The sequence below is a fragment of the Trichosporon asahii genome (assembly GCF_000293215.1).
Source record: "Trichosporon asahii var. asahii CBS 2479 unplaced genomic scaffold scaffold00056, whole genome shotgun sequence".
In the NCBI taxonomy this organism is placed as follows: Eukaryota; Fungi; Basidiomycota; class Tremellomycetes; order Trichosporonales; family Trichosporonaceae; genus Trichosporon; species Trichosporon asahii.
The window spans coordinates 460214-480791 of NW_014040868.1; the positions used below are offsets into that span (position 1 = coordinate 460214).

Genomic DNA, 20578 nt, shown 5'->3' on the forward strand with positions numbered 1-20578 from the left:
ATAAAGTGATTGGATGCTGGCTGCGTAATCGAGGCGGTTCGCTGGATTAGCTTCTGGAACTTGGAACATTAGGAATGCGGCGTAATGACTGGCTCCCGCTGGATTATGGGACCACGTTTAATTCTGTTAGGCTGCGAACCTTGACCCCCGAGACAGCGCGCTGGCTGGCGCGCTGGGCGGCTACAGTGAGCCTTGAGCCTTGAGCCTTGGGCCCAGCGCCTCTGGCCACTAAATTGGCAGGCTCGCGGCTGGGGACTCCTCAATCAGATCCTCCGACGTAGGCTCGGTCGTTGTTTGGTCCATCGGCCAAGCGGTCCGCCGCAATCTTTCATGACCTCGAGACCACCGACTGCGCCAGCCCACACATCATCGCAAGTGATCGCTGCACATCTCGATATCTCGATCACAAACCATCACACACACGCACTTTTCCCTCGTTCGCACACTCCCCTCTCCCGTCTCTCCCAGCTGCGACTCAACTCCGCTTTTCGTCGCATCTCGGCTCACGCCCCCCTCCACCTTCCCCCCTACCCTCGTAGGCGATACTACCCCCGCCCTTGCGCGCAGCTGGTAACCCCTTCGCTCCCTCCCTCATCCTTCCTCCTCTGCAGGACCCATCCTCTTCAGCCATCAGCCACCTCGCCGCCTTCCCTCACATAAACGCCTCCGTCCAGGTTCGACAAGCACTTTCTTTGTCCATCTCCTGCCTTTTCATCTTCGCGTCGCGCACTTGTGCATACCACCACGAGCCCTGCCGCAATCGTCATCCGTTTCGATCCCTTCTCCTGTTGTCCCGACTCCCGACACAGTCTCCGCTACCAACAGTCTACTCCAACCCGCGCGTCTCCCTCTGCGCGTTCCGAACCGAGTTAGACCCCAGCGCGCTCGACTCGAAACGTCCGCCGTCACGATTTTGTTGTTAGCAACCATTTCAGCCAACACACATCCGATTCGGTTCTCGACGCCGTCCCACCACCCATTACACGTCCGCTAGCTCTCGGCCCCAGAGGAGAGGCACACGTTACACCATGCCTTCCTCAAAGTCGAGTCTGGACAAGCGCGACGTCTACTACCGCAAAGGGAAGAGTGACGGTTAGTATTGCCCTCTCTTGCTCGTTCTTTGCGATTGACACAGCTCGAAGGATACCGCGCCCGATCGGCTTACAAGCTCCTGCATCTCGGTGAGTTTGCGCAGTGAACAGCTTGCAGCCTCGGACATGACTGCGGGGCGTTGCCGCTCCGAAAGTCGCTCACCGTCACGTCCCGTTGGACGCGAGCTGTTCTAATCCTGGAATCTTGGCCTGATCCTGACACTTCACTACAGATGAGGAATATGACCTGTTCACTGGCGTCAATACCGCCGTCGATCTCTGCGCCGCGCCGGGCTCGTGGTCGCAAGTCCTTGCTGCGCATCTGAAGTGAGTGATTCTTCGCCCATCGGCCAGACGCATTTCTTCCGGCTGGACTCGCACCTCGCACCGCGCGTTTCCTTCCTTCCCTCACATAATGTTCTGTCCGCCTTCCCTGGACTTGGGCTCCGTGCTCGACTCAAACCCTTAAGCCCCAATGTATGTCTGCTGACGGCGACAGGCCCGGCCGCGCTGGTTCCGACTCGCGCATCGTCTCCATCGACCTGCAGCCAATGGTACGTATTGCGTATGCCGCGGCTAGCGGGTGACTGACCTCTTTCTCGCAGGCACCTCTGACCGGCGTCACGACGATGCAGACCGACATCACCTGCCCGGACACGGTCCCCCGCGTCTTGGAAGCGCTTGGCGGAAGGAAGGCCGACTTGGTCGTCTGCGATGGCGCCCCCGATGGTGCGTATCATACGCTCAAGCCAGCACTTGTACCCCGTGTCGGACAAGCTGACCCTTCAGTTACCGGTGTCCACGACCTTGACGCTCATCTCCATGCGCAGCTCATTTTGGCGGTACGTGAAGGCGAAGCTCGAAGCGCAGCACAGAGTAGCGCGTGTCGCGCGCAGTCACACGCGCCGCGCGCGCGCGCCATCTCCCGATCGCTTGGAGCCCGATGCTAGTGCATAACGCTGATCATCCCCAGGCCCTAACACTGTCGTTGACGCTAATGGCTCCTCACGCCACCCTCATCTTTAAGATTTTCTTATCGCCTCTCGATCCTCAAGCAGCTATTCTTCGCTCTCAGCTCTCGACATTCTTCCCCGGCCCGCCTCCGGGACAAGACATCGACGAAGACGAGGACGACATGGCCGGAAAACCTGGCTACGACCGGATAGGGCGTCGAGGCGGCGTGTGGGTGCGCAAGCCCAGGAGTAGTCGCAAAGGTAGTGGGGAAGCCTTCATCGTCTGCCGAAACTTTGACCCGACTACTGTTCCTCTACCGAGTACCATCTCGCCCCAAGCCTATGAGACGTTCAAGCGCGACATTGGCTCGACGCTAACTCTCGAGTCGCTTTCTGCTTTGAGCTCGAACGGCGGTATTGACCCGACCTGGTCTGAACGCAAACGATATGTCGGTGGTGGGGATCTGAACGGCAGCGCCCCGGCATCTGGCATGCACCTGCCGTTACCGTCCCACCGGAGGGACTCGTCGCTTAAGAGCCTCGACGAGATCCCATCCCCCATCGACACGCGTGCGAGCTTCATGTCGTCGTCGCCTATAAGGGAACAACTGTCCGAGTTTGAGGATTTCCGCCGTGGTGTCAACATGTTTCGACCAGTGTCGCCAGCGCCGAGTGACTCGTGGGCCGAGTTCCAAGGTCTCAGGAGCGCGACCGGGACGCCAATCGCGTCCAGTCTAGAGTCCAACGGCTCGGCGGCTGGTTCGAATTCGACGCCTGTGCGAAACAAGGCACTAAATGCGACGCCAGTGTCCAATTCGAAGACGGACGCGTTCTTCTCAACATCAACCACGAGCGCTTTACCGACGCCGCCATCGCCCCTGCCCAAAACAACTGCGAGCAGCACCTCCCCCACCATCACCACTTCTCCTCCGTCCTTACCGCTTCCTGCGACGCCTCGAACGCCAGCGTTGGGTCGTGGCGTGCCGCCAAGTATGCGTGCACGAGTCGTGACTACCCCCGGCACCCCGCATACGCTCGACATGAACCATCTCCTCCCACCCGTGTCCCCCACGAACACTCAGGGTTTCAGATCTGTCACCAATCCGCGTGTTGACTTGCTGAACCCCCCATCGCCCAAGTCGCAATTTCCTCGCGGTAACGGACCGATTGCAATCTCGCGAGAAACGCATCACGACGATCCCGACGCAGTCCCCATGAAGGAAGGTGACGTTCTCGTGCCGAGTACCGACAGCGCCGCGCTGCCAATCCGTGTCCCGTCAAACCCGGGCAAGTGGACGCTGGTGGAGCCGCTCGGCGAGGGCGCCTTCTCGATCGTGTGGTCTGCTGTTCGTGAGGATGACAACGACGCGGGCACCGTTGCCGTCAAGATGATCGACCGCAGTGCCTGCGCCCGCAACTCGCGGACGACGATTGCGTTCTGTCGTGAGGTCGAGGTGCTTCGGCATCTCGTGCACCCGGGCATTGTGAGCTATATCACGCACTTCTCGACCGACTCGCACCATTGTTTGGTTCTGGAGAAGCTAAACGGTGGCGAACTGTTCCACGTGGTGGAGGATCAAGCCCTGCACAAGCGCATGCTACTGCCGGGACCGAACGACCCAAAGGGCGAGGGCCTTGTGCGACGCATCTTTGGCGAGCTGTGCCGTGCAGTGGCCTGGCTCCATGAGGTCGAAGTTGTGCATCGTGACATCAAGTTAGAGAGTGAGTTGACAGGCTGTTACAGGCAACTGACAGCACAGACATTCTGTTCACCGTGAACCCCTTCCAGCTGGCGGCGACGTCGATGGGCTCTGTCCCACTGGACCAGCTGCCGACGCCGCTGATCAAGCTGTCCGACTTTGGCCTGTCACGCTTCATTGCGACAGACTCGCCCCTACTGTCGACACGCTGCGGCAGCGAGGCGTACGCTGCGCCCGAGGTCGTCATGGGCAACTTATACGACGGACGACGCACCGACGCATGGGCGCTTGGTGTCGTGCTGTACGCGCTCATCGCCGGCGAGCTTCCGTTCGACGATAACAGCGTCGCTTCCGGACGCCCTAGAGCGGGCAGCACTGCGTCCACAGTCTCGTCGACTGGCGGTGACCAGGCCGCCGCTGACCGCCTCAGCCGGCGGCGTGTCATGCACCACATCGCCAAGGGCGAGTACGGGTGGCGCGAGGGCGTGGGTAGTGCGGGCGTGCGCGAGGTCGTCTCCCGCCTGCTGACGCGAGACACGCAGCGACGTGCGCGCGTGTCGCGCCTGTGGGAGCTGGAGTGGATGCAGAGTGGGCCCGGCGCCGTGCCGCCGCCGCAGGAACCGATGGTCGAGCCGCTCCCGCCGCGCGCGCCGACGCCGCACGTCGTGGTGGACCAGGGCGTGCTCGTCGATCACCAGGGTATCGGCGACCTCGCACGCACCGAGCTCACAGAGCACATGTAATGTAACCATAAATAAAGCAGTCAATCAGTTCAACAGTCAAACAGCTAGATGTACAAGTAGAATGGCATTATAATCATGAGTGCAAGTGCAGCGACTACTATTGCGACTTGGCCGCCTTCTCCTGGGCTGCCGCGGCCTTCTCCTCCCGGAACGCGACGTAAACATAGGAGAAGAGCACGATGTTGGCGGACAGTACAGCGAGGAGGGCGGCGTATTGCGTGTTGCCTGGGTGTCAGTGGTGAATGGTGGGTGGGGGGTCGAGGGCGCAAGTCCAGTGAGTTATCGTACGCTCGCGAGTCATCGCCGAGCTGCAAGAGCGCCAACAATGGCCGTTGCGAACGGACACAGCCGAATAGTAGCCAGAACAAGACCACTCACCATCAAACAGATACCGCACGCTTCCAAAGTAGGCCGTCACGGGCACGATCGCAGTGAGGAGCGCAAACACGACAAGCTTGTACAGGACGTCACTGGCGTCAGCTGAGGTCTGGTCGTTCATCCTGTAGCTAGACATGAGGTGAAAGAGCAGAAGGGACTCACTTGGGCACACCGCCCTGCTGAACCTTGGGCTGAGCCGGCGGGATGGCCATCTTCCCGGACGCTGGCATCTTGGTTTTGTGGTAGGTTTTTGTTGTTGTCGCGAGTTCGCCATCGCTGTCGTGAGCATGAAGGGGAGGTTACTGGCGGCAAGAAGGGTTAGTGTTGCCACGTGGGAAACGGGTACCTGTGAGTCTCCGTCATAATGACGACTGGTGGTTGAGCGCGTCCAGCTCGAGACTGAGACTGGGGGAAGGAGACAGTGACAACCCATCCACACACGACGGAACTGACATCAGCCCGGCGCAGACAGATATACGGACTGCTTGTGCTTTTGCTGCTACACAGACCGATCTCCGAGCGGACTACTTCGCTCCGATCCTGCCGACCAAAGGGACCAGTACTGGTTCACGAGCTCAGTCATCGACCGCCGGCAGTCATCTTCCTCGTCACGACACATCACCGCCCGACAACAATCAGGCGAAAGGTCTGGGAGTGCATTGGTCTGACGCATCTTGCACTGCCATCAACCGCGTCACCGACTGAGTCTTCCTCGAACCCTCATCAAGCCCAGCCATCACGATGTCGGACCCGAAACGACTCCTTGCCGCCGACCCGCTCAGCGCCGGGCTGGGCGGCAAGACGCACTTTGCTGTCGCTGGCCAGAGCTCGAGCGGCGCACCGGGAGACGTGCGGATGTACCAGTGGGACAGTGGGGTGAGTCCACCCATGGCTGGAGCGACCTGCAGCTTGTCGGTAGATGTACTCAAGCTCACACACAGACGGATACTCTGAGTATCGTTGGCTTGCAATCAGACGTTGGAGGCAGCATCAAGGTGAGTACCGATGGCCCGGCTATATCTGGGTTGGATTCGCCTCGCTCCGCTCGGCGTTCGCTCGGCTGACCCCAGGCTCTCGCATGGTGCCCTCATCCGGCACAGCGGCGCCTCCTCTCGCTCGGCCTTGGAACCGGCCGAACACAACTCTTCACCTTGCCGCAGAGCAGTCTGAACCTGACTCCGGGTGTGTCGACGTCACCCGTAGCAGTTCTGTCCGTCAAGCACCAGCGCGCCGTGACAGCGCTCGACTTCTCGACCCACGACCCCTCCCTCCTCGCGATCGGATACGAGCGGCATCGGTCCGACTACTCCCTCCTAATCTGGGACATTGCCGATGCGATTGCAGCTTTGCAGCCCGATCCAAGCGGCGAATCAACCTATGTCCGGCCCTCGGAGCGGCTCGAGGCGCACGTCATCTCGCGCACTGACCGATGCCGGCATATCCAGCAGTACTGCGCGAGCGAGGCCGTGCACTCCGTCGCGTGGATCCCGGGGTCGAGCTTCCAATTGCTAGCCAGTGCGAACAACAAGGCGATCAGGACGTACGACCTGCGCACGCCGTCGCGCGATGCGGGCGGGAGCGGCGCAGTGACGCAGTGGGCGACCAAGGCCGTGTTCCACCTCGCACCCAGGCCGGGCACATGTACAGTCGCCAGTGCCGAGATGGGCACGGTGAGGTTGTGGGACACGCGCCAGCCCGGACTCGAGGTCACGAGCATTGATGTCAAGGACTCAGGACCCGTCACGGGCATGTCGTGGGTAGACGGCAGACTTGGTGTCGGCACTCGCGACGCGGGCGTCCGGCTGTGGGACATGGTCGGCGACGAGCCCCAGGTGGCCGGCATGCGCCACGTCGTGAAGCCGAGGCAGCCGCTGCAGAGCTTCGCCTTCGTGCCGTCCAAGAAGGCGAAGGATATCGCCTTTGTCGTGCGCGACGGCACGATTGGGATTGGTCCGATTGGATCGCCGACAGGGGTGAGTGTCTCCTGCTTTTGATTGAGCTACGTTGAGTGCTTCTTTAGCTGATCCCAGGTTGCGCTCAGTGCGCGAAGTGACTTGGCGATATGCGCCTCCGGTCTGCAGATTCTGGACCCCGAGACCGGCGGCACCGGCGCGTGGACGCCGGCGACGAGCGTCCCGCCGTCGCCCGTGCGCGAGACCGAGACGCGGCGAAATCGCTTCCAGCTCGCGCCGGAGCGCGTCTCTGCTCTCCTCAGCGCGCAGCGCAAGAGCCGTTCGGGATGGAGTACGCCCGCGTCTCTCGGCCGGGCAGCGACGCACGAAGAAGCGTTAGACGAGTTAGCGCACTCGCTCGCCGTTGACTTTGACGAGGCGCAGGGCATGGAGGGTTTTGCGCGCGTTCTCCGGCACGACGGATCGTTTATCATGCGGCGCCGCGTCGAGGAGGGCTACGGACTCGAGAACCTGCACCTGAACGCTGCCATCGCGACGCGCTTCCCGGACGCGGACCGTATTGCGGGCTGCTGGGAGTTCATTGACCACTTCGTGCGCGCGACGGGACCTTCGGTGTCCGTCCGCGGATCTTACGACCTGACGTACCAGGGCCTGTGGGCCGTGTGGAGCGGAGAGCTCGGCAACGAGTCAAGTGCGGGCTGGACGGGGTCGATGCGTAGTGTGTCGTCGTCCTCGGAGAAGGGTGGCCCGCCAGCACATGACGCAGAGTACAACGCCGCCGTCGCCAAGCTGAACGCGCTGAGGAGCGACGCGGGCTCAGTCGGCGCTCCCGGCTCCCACCGGCTTCCGCACGGCTCGCGCGCCCCGCAGCGGCGCATGATGCTCGCGATCTGCGGCGAGAACAGCGGCTACGACGCTATGAAGGAGGTGGACCGCCTTGTCGCCGACGCGCAGCGTACGAAGGCGGCGTGCTGGGCCTTCTTCGCGGGCGAGGAGGAGCCGGCCGTCACACTGCTGATGCGCTCGAGCGACGAGCGCCACCGCCTCATGGCCGCGACGATTGCGGGCTTCATGACGCAGGCGAAGGCAGAGCGCGGCTCCCTCTTCTGGCAGGAGCACTGGCGCAGTCTCGTCGACAAGGTCGACGACCCCTACGTCCGCGCCGTGCTTAGCAAGATTGCGGGCGAGAACTGGGATAACATCCTCTACGACGAGAGCCTGCCGCTGCTGGACCGCGTCGCTATTGCCGTGTGCAACCTGAGTGACAAGGAAGTAAGTACCCCGGCTGTTCTCCATCCAGGCGTTAAGCTGACATCGCAGCTCACGCAGTTCCTGCGCAACCGGCTGAACCGATGCGTGCAGCTGGGCTCGCTGCCAGGCCTGGCCCTGACGGGCTTCACGCCCTCTGGCCTGGCGCTTCTGCAGCGATTCGTAGACCGAACCTCGGACATTCAGACGGCAGCCCTGCTCTCCGTCTTCTTCAACCGCTCGCGCCTGTCCGACTCGGACGCCCGCCGCGTCCTGAAATGGCAGGACGCCTACCGCTCCCTCCTGGACAGCTGGCTGGCGTGGGTCGCGCGGTGCTCCTTCGACGTGGCAGTCAAGGACGAGCGGCGCGTGCTCGGCGAGGAGTCGCCGACCGACGCGCAGACCATCGTCACCTGCCCCGTGTGCCACAACCAGATTGCGCGCGAGTTCAACGAACTCCTCAGTATCAAGAAGGCACACTTGCGCGGCACCGTCAAGCCGCCGAGCGTGCGCACGACGCAGTGCCTGTACTGCCAGAACGCGCTGCCGAGGTGCTCTATCTGTGAGTGGACTCCTGGACAGTTACAGGATCCTCGTACCACGTAGCTAACGACCAGGCCTGCTCCATGTCGATCCGGACGAGAGCGACCCGAAGCAGGACGGGCTGGAGAATGCTTACGTCACCTGCCAGTCTTGCAGACATGGAGGGCACGCGTCCCACATCCTGTCGTGGTTCGAGGGCGGACTCGATGGCGAGCCCGCGCACGAGCATTGTCCCGTGTCCGGGTGCGAGTGTCGGTGTGCCCAGTGGTGAGCCGCACTCAAGCGGCAAGGAATATTGAGCGAGAGCGAGACGCCGTGTTGTAAAGCTATGTTTTCCGGAAATCATGCATGGGATATGATCGTATATGCTGTTGCAATTGAGCAATGCTCTGACAAGTGCTTGCTGACAAGTGACTACTTCTTCCTCCCCTCCGCCTGCTCAATGCTCGTCATGCTCTTGACCTCGTCGTCGATACACTTTGCAAATGCGGCGATCCAGCGCTCGACGCGCACCCCCGACGCATTCTTCAGATACCGCGAGTGCGCGACGAGGGGCACGCGGCGCAGGAAGCGGCCCGATATCCGCTGTCGCGCGCACCGCTCCGCGAGCGCGAGGAGGGACGCCGAGGCCTGGAGCGCGCGCAGTCTCCGGCGCTCGGCGCGCGGCATGCCGTCGTCGATTGTCGGCACGGCCGCCGCAGGGGCCGTGCACTCGGCCGCGTGGATGATCTCGCTCAGGTTCGGGAACGCCGTCATGCCCTCCCTCTCGACCTCCACGGCCGCCGGCTCGGGGCGGCGGTGCCGCAGCAGACGCGATGTGCCTGATGCCAGGCCGCAGTTGCCCAGCTCGCGCAGACACGAGGAGAGGATCCAGTAGATCGCCTCGGGCGAGGGGAGGCCGACGTACTGCTTGATGTCGGCGCGGTCGATGAAGGCGCTGTCGATCGAGCCGGCCAGATTCGAGGTGGCCATCACGAGCACGTTCGGGAACTGCTTCAGCTTGTCGAGCTGCGTGAGAAGCGCGTTGACCACCTGAAGTGTCAGCGTGAAGCCTGGATGTGGGTATGTATGCATGGCGAATGGAGGGCACAACCCCGTCCGCCTCCTCGACTCACTCGCAGCGCATCTCCAGGCTCCGAGCCGTTCATCGCGCCGGCTCGTGCAGCGGTCAGCGACTCGACCTCGTCGATCATGACGGTGACGAAGGACTCGGTGTCCTGCGCATAGTCGTGGACGCGGTCGAAGAGCTTCTGGACGAGTTTGCCCGATTCGGAGAACCACTTTGAGAACAACGAGTGGCTGTTGATCTCAATCAGGACACCGCGCTTGAAGCTCATGTCAGCGTGGCCATGGTGCGCAACTCACTGCTCCGACATCCGAATCGCTGCCTTGTTCGCGAGCGCGCGGCACAGAGACGTTTTGCCCGTTCCCGGCGGGCCGTAGAGAAGGATCAACCTGGGGATCAGCTCAAAAGACGTCGCCTGAGCTTACCGGTTCCAAGAGATGATGTTCGTGTCGAGCTCGGCGCTCGCAAACACCATCGACGTCTGGATGTAGTCGAGCATGCGCTCCTTGATCTCGTCCTCGTAGATGAGCCTGCTGTTAGTTCCATCTCCAGACAAGAGAACTCACGTCTCCCACAGGCCCTCAATCTCACCGCTCGGTAGGTAGCTAATGCTCGCGGCCGTGGTGTTGTCGTCCTCGTCGTCCAGCGCACACGTTAAACTCTCCCCCTCCTCGTAGCTGGCCATGTACGGGTGCACCTTGAGCACGGCGCGGTCCATCGGCACCTCCAGACCCCTGTGCGTCTGCGAGACGTAGATCCGCTCAATCGCGTCCCGCAGCACACCGACGTCCGTCCAGTACTCTTCCGGAACTGTCATGCCTGGTCGCAGAGCTGTGTACCGCTGCTGCAGCATCGAGGACACATTCGGGGCAAGGAACGACGGCAGCAGCGTCGATGTCGGAGACTGCCGAACCTCGACTGAACGTCAGCTCGGCAACAGGCAAGAACTCACCATGCACGATGTTCTCGTCCTCGTCATCGTCGGAGAATCCGTCGTCGCTGTCGCTGTACTCGTCATCGGACGGCGGGTACTCGATTGAAGACTGCCTGCTAGCCTCGTTCATATCTGTCTATTAGCCCGAATCGCGGCGATCGCACACCCACCATTGTTGATAGACGTCGAGGAATGCGCCGGCGACGGTAAGTGGTTCAAAGAGCTTTCCTTGAGTTGTCGCGGCTGATTAGGAGGAGGAGGTGCCGGAGCTTCCAGAACCCGGGCACTCATGTTGCTGTCGCCGTCCGGTAATGTCACGCGAAAGAAATCAATCGCACAAACAAGCCGGCCGGCTTGTTGTTGCGACCCCACATTTCGGAACCAAAACAAACCCTCCTTGGCATCAGTGCTCACCACGTGAGATGATGCTATGCTGATGCGGTGATGCAAGCTGAGCAAGCCACCGTATAGAATAATAGTGCATCCAACAACCTACACAAATGACCTACAAAAGCTACTGATTAGAAGTGGAGAGATGATAAGCGTCGAGGAAGTCTTGTCTAACAGCTGCAGCCGTAGTTCTGCGAGTTGTCCGAGTCGATTCTGATGGGGTCGGGGTAGTCGGCGTACCTGCAGTCAGCTACCAGCACTCTCGAAAGAGCTCACAGCTCGGTCTCGGCCTCCTGCGCAAGGGCATTCTTGGCAATGGTTTGGAAAGCCTGCTCGACGTTGATAGCTTCCTTGGCCGAAGTCTCAAAGTAGGGAATGTTGCCCTTTGCCTGGCACCAAGTCATGGCTCGCTTTTGCGACACCTGCCGTTAGCTTGACAACAAAGCCCGAGTAGCTCTACACACCATGCGCTTCGACTCCTCCATGTCAATCTTGTTTCCGAGGACGACGAAGGGGAAGTTCTCAGGGTCGTGAGGGGAAGCCTTCGGGTGTTAGCGCACTTTGCCAGCGATACCCACCTGGACGAGGAACTCATCCCGCCATCCGTCCAGAGCCTCAAAGCTCTTGCTCGAGTTGACATCGTAAACAAGCACACAGCAGTCGGCACCACGGTAGAAGGCGACGCCGAGCGACTGGAAACGCTCCTGACCAGCCGTGTCCCACAGCTGCATGGTAACGACACGGTCGTCGACGACGAGCTCGCGAGTGAGGAAGTCGGCACCTGCACAATGAAAGGGTTACAGTGCAGAGATCACGAGATGCCGCACGGATGAAGAACGCGAATGTCAGTCCCATTCTGTGTATCTTGCCGCTCGGGCCGTTCCGTCACTCACCGATGGTCGCCTTGTACTGATTAGAGAAGCGCTTGTTGACATATTGGTTCATGAGCGACGTCTTTCCGACACTGCAGACAGTAAACATTCGGGACAATGAAGAGGTGAAGGGCGCCAGTACCGAAGAGTGGACGAGTCGAGCGTCAGTACACTTATCGAATGCGAACGTCGTTGGACCCAAAGGGGCAACTGAGCAGTCAACTTACCCCGAGTCTCCAAGGATGATAACCTGCATGGTCAGCTTACAGAAGCAAAGCTAGCATCTCTCCTAGCCGTCCATCGCACTGCAATGCCCCATGACGACTGTCGGCCTCGCAAGTGGTGGCGGCAACACGGAGAAGGGTACGAACCTTGAGAAGGACCTTCTTCCTCTGGGTCGACATGGCTGGCGAGAGAGAGAGGGGCGGAGAGTAAAGACGAAAAGGGGTACGAGGAAAGTGGAGAGTTGGCTGAAGGGGGAGTGTCGCTAAGCCGGGAGGACAAGAAGTCGGACTAGATGGAGTTGATGACAGTGGTGGCTCCGACGAAAGTGGAAGAGTGGCCAGCCGCTGCCAGCCCAGTGACGCACCAGGCGGGTCACGACGGACCCAGATCCCACCCAAAGTGTTGGTTACGTAAAGTCCTTTCGCGTGGTACCGGCATGGCCCCCGAGGCTTGCCTTGGCTTCGGAGCCGACCGACTCGAGGTCGGCACCGCGAAGCAAGTGCATGATCGGCGCGTCAGGCCATAAAGTTACCTGTGTCGCTTCCATCAAAACCACCTTCCAACAGACCACCATGACACTCAAGTCGGGCTACATCAACCCCGACCCCATCGCCAACCCCACCGTCCTCGGCAAGCAAGAGGTCCCCATCGCCCCGCTGTCATGCTGGGCTGTTGGTGTGATCGGCTCCGTTCTGACCTTCCCTACCCAGCTCGACCAGGAGCGCCTGCAGAAGGCCGTCGCCAAGGCCGCGAGCTATTGGCCTGTTGTTGCCGGTCGCTATGTCAAGGCGACTGTCCCCGGCACTGAGTTTGCTGTGAGCTCTCCGTCTGATCATCAGCTGACAACAGATCTCTCTCACCCAGTCTCCCATCCCCTTCGACACCCAGTCTGTGGATGCCGAGTACCCCTACGCGGACCGTGCCGTTGTGCAGGACGACCTCGGCGAGTACGTCACTCCTCTCAGGGATGACTTCTTCGTAGCCGGCGCCGACGCCCCGCTCGTCACCGTGCGCTTCACTACATTGAAGACTGGCTCAGCTCTGGGTGTGAACTGGTCGCACGTGTTGGGCGACGCCGCGGCGTTCTCGCGCTTCCTCGAGGACGTGTCGATCTTCTACAACCTGCCGTACACGGACCTGGAGAGCGACGAGGTACCGACGTTCCAGCCGCACGTGCGCCTCCCGCCGGCGACCGACGCCATAAAGGAGCAGTTCAAGATCCCCATCCTGACCCGCCTGCCGATCGGTGACGTGTTCAAGGGGTACACCGACTCTGTCGCGCAGTCGCAGCGCTTCACGGTGAACCTCACGCCTGATGACGTTGCGCACATTGCCGCTGTTCGCCTTCCCGGCGACAAGGTCACTGACAACGACCTTGTTTGCGCCTGGTGGTGCAGTGTACTTGAGCGCGCCGGCCAGCCGCTCGACTGGGTCGTGCAGACCATGAATGTAAGCTTTGTGGTGCCCGTCTTAGCTGACAACAGTACCGTAACTGGCACAAGGGCGAGCCTGCATTCCCGCGCAATCTCCCAACGCTCTCTGCCAACGTTGCGCAGCAGCGCCAGATCTTCATCCCGCCGCGCGGCACGATCAAGGGTGCGCAGTCGAAGCCTGGCACCCGTGTGCTTCAGATTGCGCGCGCTATCCGCGGGGGCATGCATGCGCTCCAGAACGACCCGGAGCTGACGCTCGGCTGGCTCTCGAACGCGGCGTACGAGATCGGTACGGCCGCTCACGAGAACACCAGCTTCTGCCTCGTCCCCGAGGCGAGCGGCGTCGTTCTCAACTCCAACTGGCGCTACGACTGGGCTGTCAAGTTTGGCCAGCCGAGCGCCGCGTACCATACTGGCGGCTCGTTCCCGCGCATCCTCCGTGTCTTCCGTGCCAACCCCGTCGAGGGCCAGTCCGAGGAGGACCGCGCCGTCGAACTTGCTTTCCGTGTGCCCTCTGGACCTGCCGTGGAGGCTGTGCAGAAGGTCATTGACGACGAGCGTGCTCGCTGGAAGGCCGAGGGACCCGTTCACGAGCACGAGGACGAGGATGAGGAGCCCGAGGTCAAGTCGTTCAGCATGCACAGCACCGTCGCGCGCGAGCCTTGGGGTGGATACGGGAACTAGACATAGAGTCGGTAGTAAATGTAAATGTACACATGGGAATCGAGAGTTGCGCAGGGTGAAGTTATGGTGAGTGTTCTCCCAGTAACGTCAGCGTCAGCGGGGAAGGTCCGTTGATCCAGCATTGCAGTGGCCAGGGCAGTTGTTAGCGGGAGTATGTGCCCGCTGTCGCTGTAAGCATCCTGTCTTGGTGGGCAACGCAGTCAGCTGCGGTCTTATTTCATCCTCTTCTCCTTGGGATCGACCCAGCTCCGTCAGCATCGTTTTCTCGAGTCGTCAGCCTGATGAGGCATAGTATACATAAGGTCTACGATTCGGTTGATCTAGCGGGATTCAGCGAGCTCAAAGGTCATGTGCCGTGCCGTTGGTGTGTCTGAGATCTCCGCGTTTAGGAGCTGCGTGTTAGCTAGTCCCGCCAGTCAGACAGCTTTGAGATACTCACCGACCAAAGGATGGAGCTGCGCGAGATACGTAACGGACCACATGAGGTAGCAGCAGACGATGGTGAGGAGCGAGCTGGAGCGCCAGAGCCTGGATGTCAGCTATATCCGAACAGCTATACCCAGCTGTCGCTCCCAGTGGAAACACTTACACGAGGTACTTGCCGCGCGGGGCGAAGAACCAGCACGCGGCGCCGAGGGCGGCGCACACGATGCCGACGAGGACGATGTGGAAGAACGACATGGCCGGCTTGCTTCGAGGTGTTTTGGGGTCGTCGCTAGAGTGGGCTGTCGTCGGGGTTGCTCTCGGACTCGACGGTGAGGGTGCAGCGAGCGAGGGCCGTGAACCGAGTGTTGTTGAGTCGCCTGGCGAGATGGCGATCGGAGGACTGTCACTTCGTGGCCGAGACGTCAGTGACGGCGATGCTGGGCGGGAGCAGACCCACGTGATGATACTCGATAATGGTGGGCTCGAACAAAGCCACCGACGATTAGAGTGGCTGATTAAAGTCTGGGTATGCATTTCATTAATTTCATTTGGGCTCATCACTAATGACCGCTGATGAACAGCTCACATATCTGTGGGTCATCCCGTAGCCGAGGCCACACTCATTCCGAAGAATCTGGAGTGCCCGCTGTCCTCAGCGCTGAGTATGCGGTGGGAGCCTGATGTAGGCGGCTTACAGGGTAGTACTGGGACACCACGGCAGAAGCACAGCCGAGCACATCAGGCAGCACCGTCCCGATGCTTTATCCCCCAGTAGACTGCCTTGAGCCACCTGTGGAGGCCATAACGGACACCTTCGCGCCATTCTCCGTATCCCCTCGAACGCCCGATCAGCCGTGAGGCGTGGGCTCGAGTAAATGAAGCTGCAGACCGTCCGTGGACGGGTATGGTAGGTTAAAGGTGACGATAAGACTCCCCTTGTTCTGATCGTCGAAGGTGGTTCAACCAAAGCAAACCGCTGGTAATACGTAACAGAGACGGTTTGCGGTGTGAGGGTACCGGATATGGTGGGATCAGCCAACGCACTCACAACATCCATTAGCTAGCACTGAGTCAGACGCAGAGGCTTGCAGTCAGCTCCGCAATCCATGAGTCGGTACATATGCAGGCGTGGTGCCGCTGCGAGGTGCGCAATGGAAGGGAGAGATAGACGGAGATGCGATGGAGCATTGTGGTGACCATGCCAATCGAGCTAGCTTGCACGTGACCGAAAACGCTAGGTCCTATCTGATTCAGGGTCCAGAATCTAATCAGGGCGGAAGCAAATCCCTGGTGCCACACCACCTGCACCTCTTCTTACGAGGCTCCCAGAAGTATCTTCCTAAGCGAGAAATGCATTTTTTGTCTACAGAACGTCTGAACGCCGTTTAGAAAAGTTCAGAGCTCATGTCGGCCCTCAGCCTGTCGTACGGCAAAAGTCCTTCAATGGATCCGTAAGCAGCAAGAGCAAAGTCACGGTCCCAGAGGTACTGGTTGGCGACACGCTTGATGTCCTCGACCTCGACGTTGGCGATGTTGCGCTCAATCTCCTTCGGGGTGAAGCGGCGGCCAGTGGTGACGAGCTGGCGACCAATGTCCTCGGCGATGGCGGTGGTGCCGTCGAGGCCAAGGAGGAGGGAAGAGGTGAGCTGGGCCTTGGCACGCTCAACCTCAGCGGTGGTGGGGTTCATCGACATGCGGGTCCACTCCTTAAGGGTGAAGTGGCAGAGGTCGTCAAGGTTCATAAGGTTCTCAGAGACCATGTAGATACCCCAGAGACCGGTGTCGGAGTAGGAGGTGGAGAAGCTCATGTAGGAGTTGGCGAGGTTGTTGGAGGAGATGATGGTGGAGAGCCTCGACGAAAGGAGCGACGAGGCACCGAGCGAGCGGTCCCAGTTGCCGAAGATGGACTGCATGACAAGCATGGGCCAGTAGTCGGGCGAGTTCCACGAGACACCCTCGACGGCGATGGCGATGTGGGCGGTGGGCATGGTGTCGTCACGGATGCGAACCTCAGAGCCGGTGAACTTGGTCTGGGGGCCGGCGGTCTTGCCGAGGGGGAGGGGGTTGGAGGAGGTGGGGAGGTCGGCAAAGTTCTTCTGGGCGAGCTCGACGAGGGCGTCGTGGGTGATGGAACCGGCACCGATGAGGCACATGCGGTCAGCGGTGTAGTTCTTCTTGATGTACGACTGGAGGTCGTTCTTGTTGATCGAGTTGATCGCCTCCTTGGGGCCAAGGATGGTGTTGCCGAGAGGGTAGCCCTGGAAGGCGACGGCGTGGAGCTGGTCGAAGACAACCTCCTCGATCTGCTTGTCGACCTCCTCCTGCTCGCGGAGGATGACGTCGCGCTCACGCTCGATGGCGGTCTCCTCGAGCTTGGAGTTCTGGAGGATGTCGGAAAGAACGTTGACGGCGGCGGGGACGTCCTTGTCAAAGGCCTTGGCGTAGTAGACGGTCTGCTCACGCGAAGTGTAGGCGTTCAGGTGAGCGCCAAGGTTCTCAACCTCGAGCTCGAGCTGCATCTGCGAACGTCCCTTGGTGCCCTTGAAGGCAAGGTGCTGTGGAAAAAGTCAGTACGAGTGGATGACGTTTTCGAGGTCCAGACACGATCGGCGGATCAACCCCACACCGATTTCGGCTAAATCCTTGTAAACTGCCTCCAAGATCTGCGATTCGGATGCACGACGACTGCGATGGCGATGGACGTGCAGTTTGCGGTTGATTGCGAGCGAGGCGCCGAGCATCGACAAGGGTCACCGGGTAGCCGAACGAGTCATTCGCGATCCAATAGAAATTCCTCCGAAACACCACAATCCCAACCATGATTCCGTCGATCGTGTCCAGACATTCCTACGCACCTCAAGGAAGTGAGCAGTGCCGCTAGCACCCTCAGCGTCGGCGCGCGAGCCGGCGTCGATCCAGAGACCAACAGTCGAGGTCTGGGCGCCGGGGATGGTCTCGGTCGAGATCGAGAGACCGTTCGAAAGCACGCTGGTCTTGGTGACGGGTCCCTGGGCGGCCGGGGTAGCCAGCGCACGCGCGAGCGTCTGGGAAACAGTCAGCAAGCATGTTCATCGTTGTGTGCGTCGTCTGCGTCGTTTGCGCGTGTCCGTTGGATCGATCTTTGTTGCGCTCCAGCACCCCGTCGCAGGCTGTGAACCAATGAGGTGTGGCTTATTGCCGAGGTCTTTAAAGATGCGACACGGCCAGATTCGACACAACTTCACGACGCAGACGGCTTTAGAGTCGGTTGAAACGCACGGGCTGACGAGCGAAGGCCGAGGGACGAACGGCCCGGGTGAGGAGACGGGCAGCGGACATGGCGAGGCTGGGGGAGGGTAGAATGGTGTGGATAACCAAGTAGTCGGTGTCGGGCACCACAAAGACCAGCCTGCCCAACCGGAAGAGCTCGGGCGACGGGCGGACAGCCAGACAACGAGGCCCAGGATAACGCCGCTCACCCTGGCATTGTGGCAGTCACGTGATTATATCGCACGTGGAGAGCTTCACTGCTTGCACCACGTCACAGCGGCGATACGCTACGCGCGTACCAGGCTGGCGGGCCTGGCTGGCTGGATGCATGACGATGGCTGCTCACTGCAACTTCGACTCTCGTCACTGTATACACACGACCACCTCCTTCCTCGCGGAGCTCAGCTTCCTCCTTCCTCCGACACGTCCCGTTTCTTCACTTTTCACGAACTAGACTCTCATTTCTATTCTTCGCCCACCGTCCAATCACTATGTTCAACCAAAACGCCTACGGCCAGCCGTCACAGGGCTACGGGCAAGCTGAGCCCCTTGCGTTCTACCAGGGATCGTCGTCGCAACAGCAAGGATGGGGCCAGGGCAGCATGGCTTCGGGGAGCAACTATGGCGGAAACATGGGCAGCATGGGCAACATGGGAAGCATGGGCAACATGTCTAGCGGAAGAGTCGGCGGCATGATGCAGGGAGAAGGAAAGTGGTGGCACGCGTTTGGAACCGGCGGACTTGAAGGAGAACCGAGCCTGATGGAGGGTGAGTAGGTGGTGAGGGGTCATGAAGCTGCACGTCATTTGGAGGGCGTCTTCGAAGCCGTCTTCACCGCCGATCAGCTGTGTACGTCGTTGAGAAAGCTGACAGCCAGAACTGGGAATCAACCCGTCCCACATCGTCCAGAAGTCACTCACGGTTCTCAATCCCATCGCCAAGGTCGACACTAACGTTATGGACGACGCCGACCTGGCTGGGCCGCTCGTGTTCTGTTTCGCGTTTGCCTTTGTCCTGCTTCTTGTGCGTAACTAGCTAGTGATGTCAGGGTCAGCTGACGTTCAGAGCGGACGACCGCAGTTCTCCTACATCTACGGCGTCGGTGCCCTCGGCACGATCGCCATTTACACGCTGCTCAATCTCATGAGCGAGAACGGTATCGACGCCTACCACACGGCGTCTGTGCTTGGCTACTGCCTCCTGCCGATGGTGCTCGGCGGACTAGGTGTCGGCATCGGCGTTGCGCAATCCATCGGATATGCGCTTTCTGTCATCTCCGTCCTGTGGTGCACGTACTCGGCGAGCTCGATCTTCGTCGCCGTCCTGCAGATGAGCCACCAGCGGCTACTCGTGGCGTACCCGATCGGTCTGTTCTACGGGTGCTTTGCGCTCCTCAGCATCTTCCAGGTGGCCAAGTAGTGGGCATTGACAGGGTAGAGACTAGAAGATAGCATATGTATGATGCCGCGGTATCCGTTATTGCGCTACAAATTATCATGATGCATAATGGGGAGTTTTAGAGGAGACCAGCGAGCTCGTCCTGCTTCGGCTGGGACTCGGCCGCGGCGGGCGGGGGAGTGGCGGGCTTGGGGGCGGAGGGGAAGTAGTCGCCAAAGATGTCGTCGTACTCGGCGTCGGTGGGCGTGAGCGGGCCGGGGTTGGACGCGGCAGCGGGGCGCGGGGCGGCAGCCTTGCCGAGGCCAGAGACGATGAGGCGGCGGAGGGCAGGGCCGTCAAGGGGCTTCTCGGGGGCGGCGGCGGGCTTCTGTCCCTCGCTCGCCGGTCGCGGGCCCTCGCTCTTCCTGCGTCCAGAGGGACCCATGGGGTCCGTGTTGTACTTCTCAGCGGTTCCGTAGGGCGACTTGATCTTGCCAAGCGCAGCCAGGATGTCGCCCCTCGTGATCTTGCCGTGCTTTCCGGTCGGCTTGATGGCCTTGAGCTGCTCGTTGCTCAGCGGGTGGTCCCAGAGCCTGGAGGGTCAGCATGGCGGTATGGCTACATGACTCACAGCCTCTCGGCGGCCGGGAAGATGTTGATCGACGGGTCAATCTCAGAGTGCTCCGCCGACTCCTTCGGCGCGCTCTTCTCAGGCTCAGCGGCCTTCGGGGCCTCAGACTTCTCCTCCTTGGGCTCTTCGCTCTTCGGGGCAGGCTTCTCGGCGGTTGACTTGGAAGCACCGCCCTCCTCCGGAACTTCGAGGTTGTTCAGGTCGTCACCCTCCTCGGCCAGCAGGGCAATGACCTTGCCGACGGGAACGTTCTTGGATCCACCCTCGACCAGGATCTTGCCCAGAATACCATCGTCCTGCGCCTCGACCTCGATGGACGCCTTGTCCGTTTCCTGCCATTAGCGACTGAGCGGCGGGTGACTACCCGGGGGTCAGGTGGACCGGTGCGAGCGTCTGCAAGTGACAGACGGCGGTCCGTCACAACACTGACACAGTCCTAATGGAAATACAGCGATAACAAACTTCCAATAGTCTGTTGACATGCGGAGTGCAAATTCCCGATCGACCGGAATCTCGGAACTCACAATCTCAACCAGCACGTCTCCGGCCTCGAAGGACTCGCCCTCCTTCTTCTTCCACGCGCCGACGCCGCCCTCAGTCATGGTGGGGGAGAGGGCGGGCATGGTCATCTGGGTCGTCTGGAATCGAACGGCGGTGAGGGTGCGGGCTGGTTGTGGTCAGCTTTGGAACCGGGCGAAGGCGAAGGATCGGACATCGGTACG

The 20578-nt window shown here is 60.6% G+C and overlaps 8 protein-coding genes across 8 annotated transcripts; 4 read left to right on the forward strand and 4 right to left on the reverse strand.

The window, feature by feature from the left end:
* Nucleotides 1-1028: 1028 nt before the first annotated feature.
* A1Q1_03485 (uncharacterized protein) lies at nucleotides 1029-4487 on the forward strand (the record flags this gene model as incomplete). Its single annotated transcript, XM_014323283.1, has 7 exons — nucleotides 1029-1092; nucleotides 1143-1181; nucleotides 1325-1418; nucleotides 1591-1645; nucleotides 1697-1933; nucleotides 2065-3766; nucleotides 3805-4487. The coding sequence occupies 7 exons, from the start codon at nucleotides 1029-1031 to the stop codon at nucleotides 4485-4487; spliced, it is 2874 nt and encodes a 957-aa protein (XP_014178758.1).
* Nucleotides 4488-4584: 97 nt separating this feature from the next.
* On the reverse strand, nucleotides 4585-5095 carry A1Q1_03486 (uncharacterized protein; the record flags this gene model as incomplete). The annotated part of the gene is made up of 3 exons (XM_014323284.1): nucleotides 4585-4712; nucleotides 4866-4957; nucleotides 5028-5095. 3 exons carry the CDS (start codon nucleotides 5093-5095, stop codon nucleotides 4585-4587), a joined length of 288 nt encoding a protein of 95 aa, XP_014178759.1.
* A 511-nt stretch (nucleotides 5096-5606) lies between these two features.
* A1Q1_03487 (cytoplasm protein) lies at nucleotides 5607-8592 on the forward strand (the record flags this gene model as incomplete). Its single annotated transcript, XM_014323285.1, has 5 exons — nucleotides 5607-5741; nucleotides 5807-5860; nucleotides 5936-6838; nucleotides 6896-8039; nucleotides 8099-8592. 5 exons carry the CDS (start codon nucleotides 5607-5609, stop codon nucleotides 8590-8592), a joined length of 2730 nt encoding a protein of 909 aa, XP_014178760.1.
* Nucleotides 8593-9008: 416 nt separating this feature from the next.
* Nucleotides 9009-12235, reverse strand: A1Q1_03488 (Rab7; the record flags this gene model as incomplete). The annotated part of the gene is made up of 13 exons (XM_014323286.1): nucleotides 9009-9390; nucleotides 9477-9601; nucleotides 9685-9894; nucleotides 9935-9953; nucleotides 10061-10168; nucleotides 10211-10369; nucleotides 10419-10701; nucleotides 10740-10864; nucleotides 11236-11369; nucleotides 11424-11480; nucleotides 11538-11740; nucleotides 11853-11923; nucleotides 12099-12235. 13 exons carry the CDS (start codon nucleotides 12233-12235, stop codon nucleotides 9009-9011), a joined length of 2013 nt encoding a protein of 670 aa, XP_014178761.1.
* A 393-nt stretch (nucleotides 12236-12628) lies between these two features.
* Nucleotides 12629-14173, forward strand: A1Q1_03489 (uncharacterized protein; the record flags this gene model as incomplete). The annotated part of the gene is made up of 3 exons (XM_014323287.1): nucleotides 12629-12871; nucleotides 12921-13505; nucleotides 13559-14173. 3 exons carry the CDS (start codon nucleotides 12629-12631, stop codon nucleotides 14171-14173), a joined length of 1443 nt encoding a protein of 480 aa, XP_014178762.1.
* Nucleotides 14174-15984: 1811 nt separating this feature from the next.
* Nucleotides 15985-17917, reverse strand: A1Q1_03490 (processing peptidase beta subunit, precursor (beta-mpp); the record flags this gene model as incomplete). Its single annotated transcript, XM_014323288.1, has 3 exons — nucleotides 15985-17154; nucleotides 17455-17643; nucleotides 17858-17917. The coding sequence occupies 3 exons, from the start codon at nucleotides 17915-17917 to the stop codon at nucleotides 15985-15987; spliced, it is 1419 nt and encodes a 472-aa protein (XP_014178763.1).
* A 422-nt stretch (nucleotides 17918-18339) lies between these two features.
* On the forward strand, nucleotides 18340-19267 carry A1Q1_03491 (vesicle-mediated transport-related protein; the record flags this gene model as incomplete). Its single annotated transcript, XM_014323289.1, has 3 exons — nucleotides 18340-18616; nucleotides 18726-18871; nucleotides 18929-19267. 3 exons carry the CDS (start codon nucleotides 18340-18342, stop codon nucleotides 19265-19267), a joined length of 762 nt encoding a protein of 253 aa, XP_014178764.1.
* Nucleotides 19268-19364: 97 nt separating this feature from the next.
* On the reverse strand, nucleotides 19365-20479 carry A1Q1_03492 (pyruvate dehydrogenase protein x component, precursor; the record flags this gene model as incomplete). The annotated part of the gene is made up of 3 exons (XM_014323290.1): nucleotides 19365-19818; nucleotides 19857-20188; nucleotides 20381-20479. 3 exons carry the CDS (start codon nucleotides 20477-20479, stop codon nucleotides 19365-19367), a joined length of 885 nt encoding a protein of 294 aa, XP_014178765.1.
* Between the last annotated feature and the right edge of the window lie 99 nt (nucleotides 20480-20578).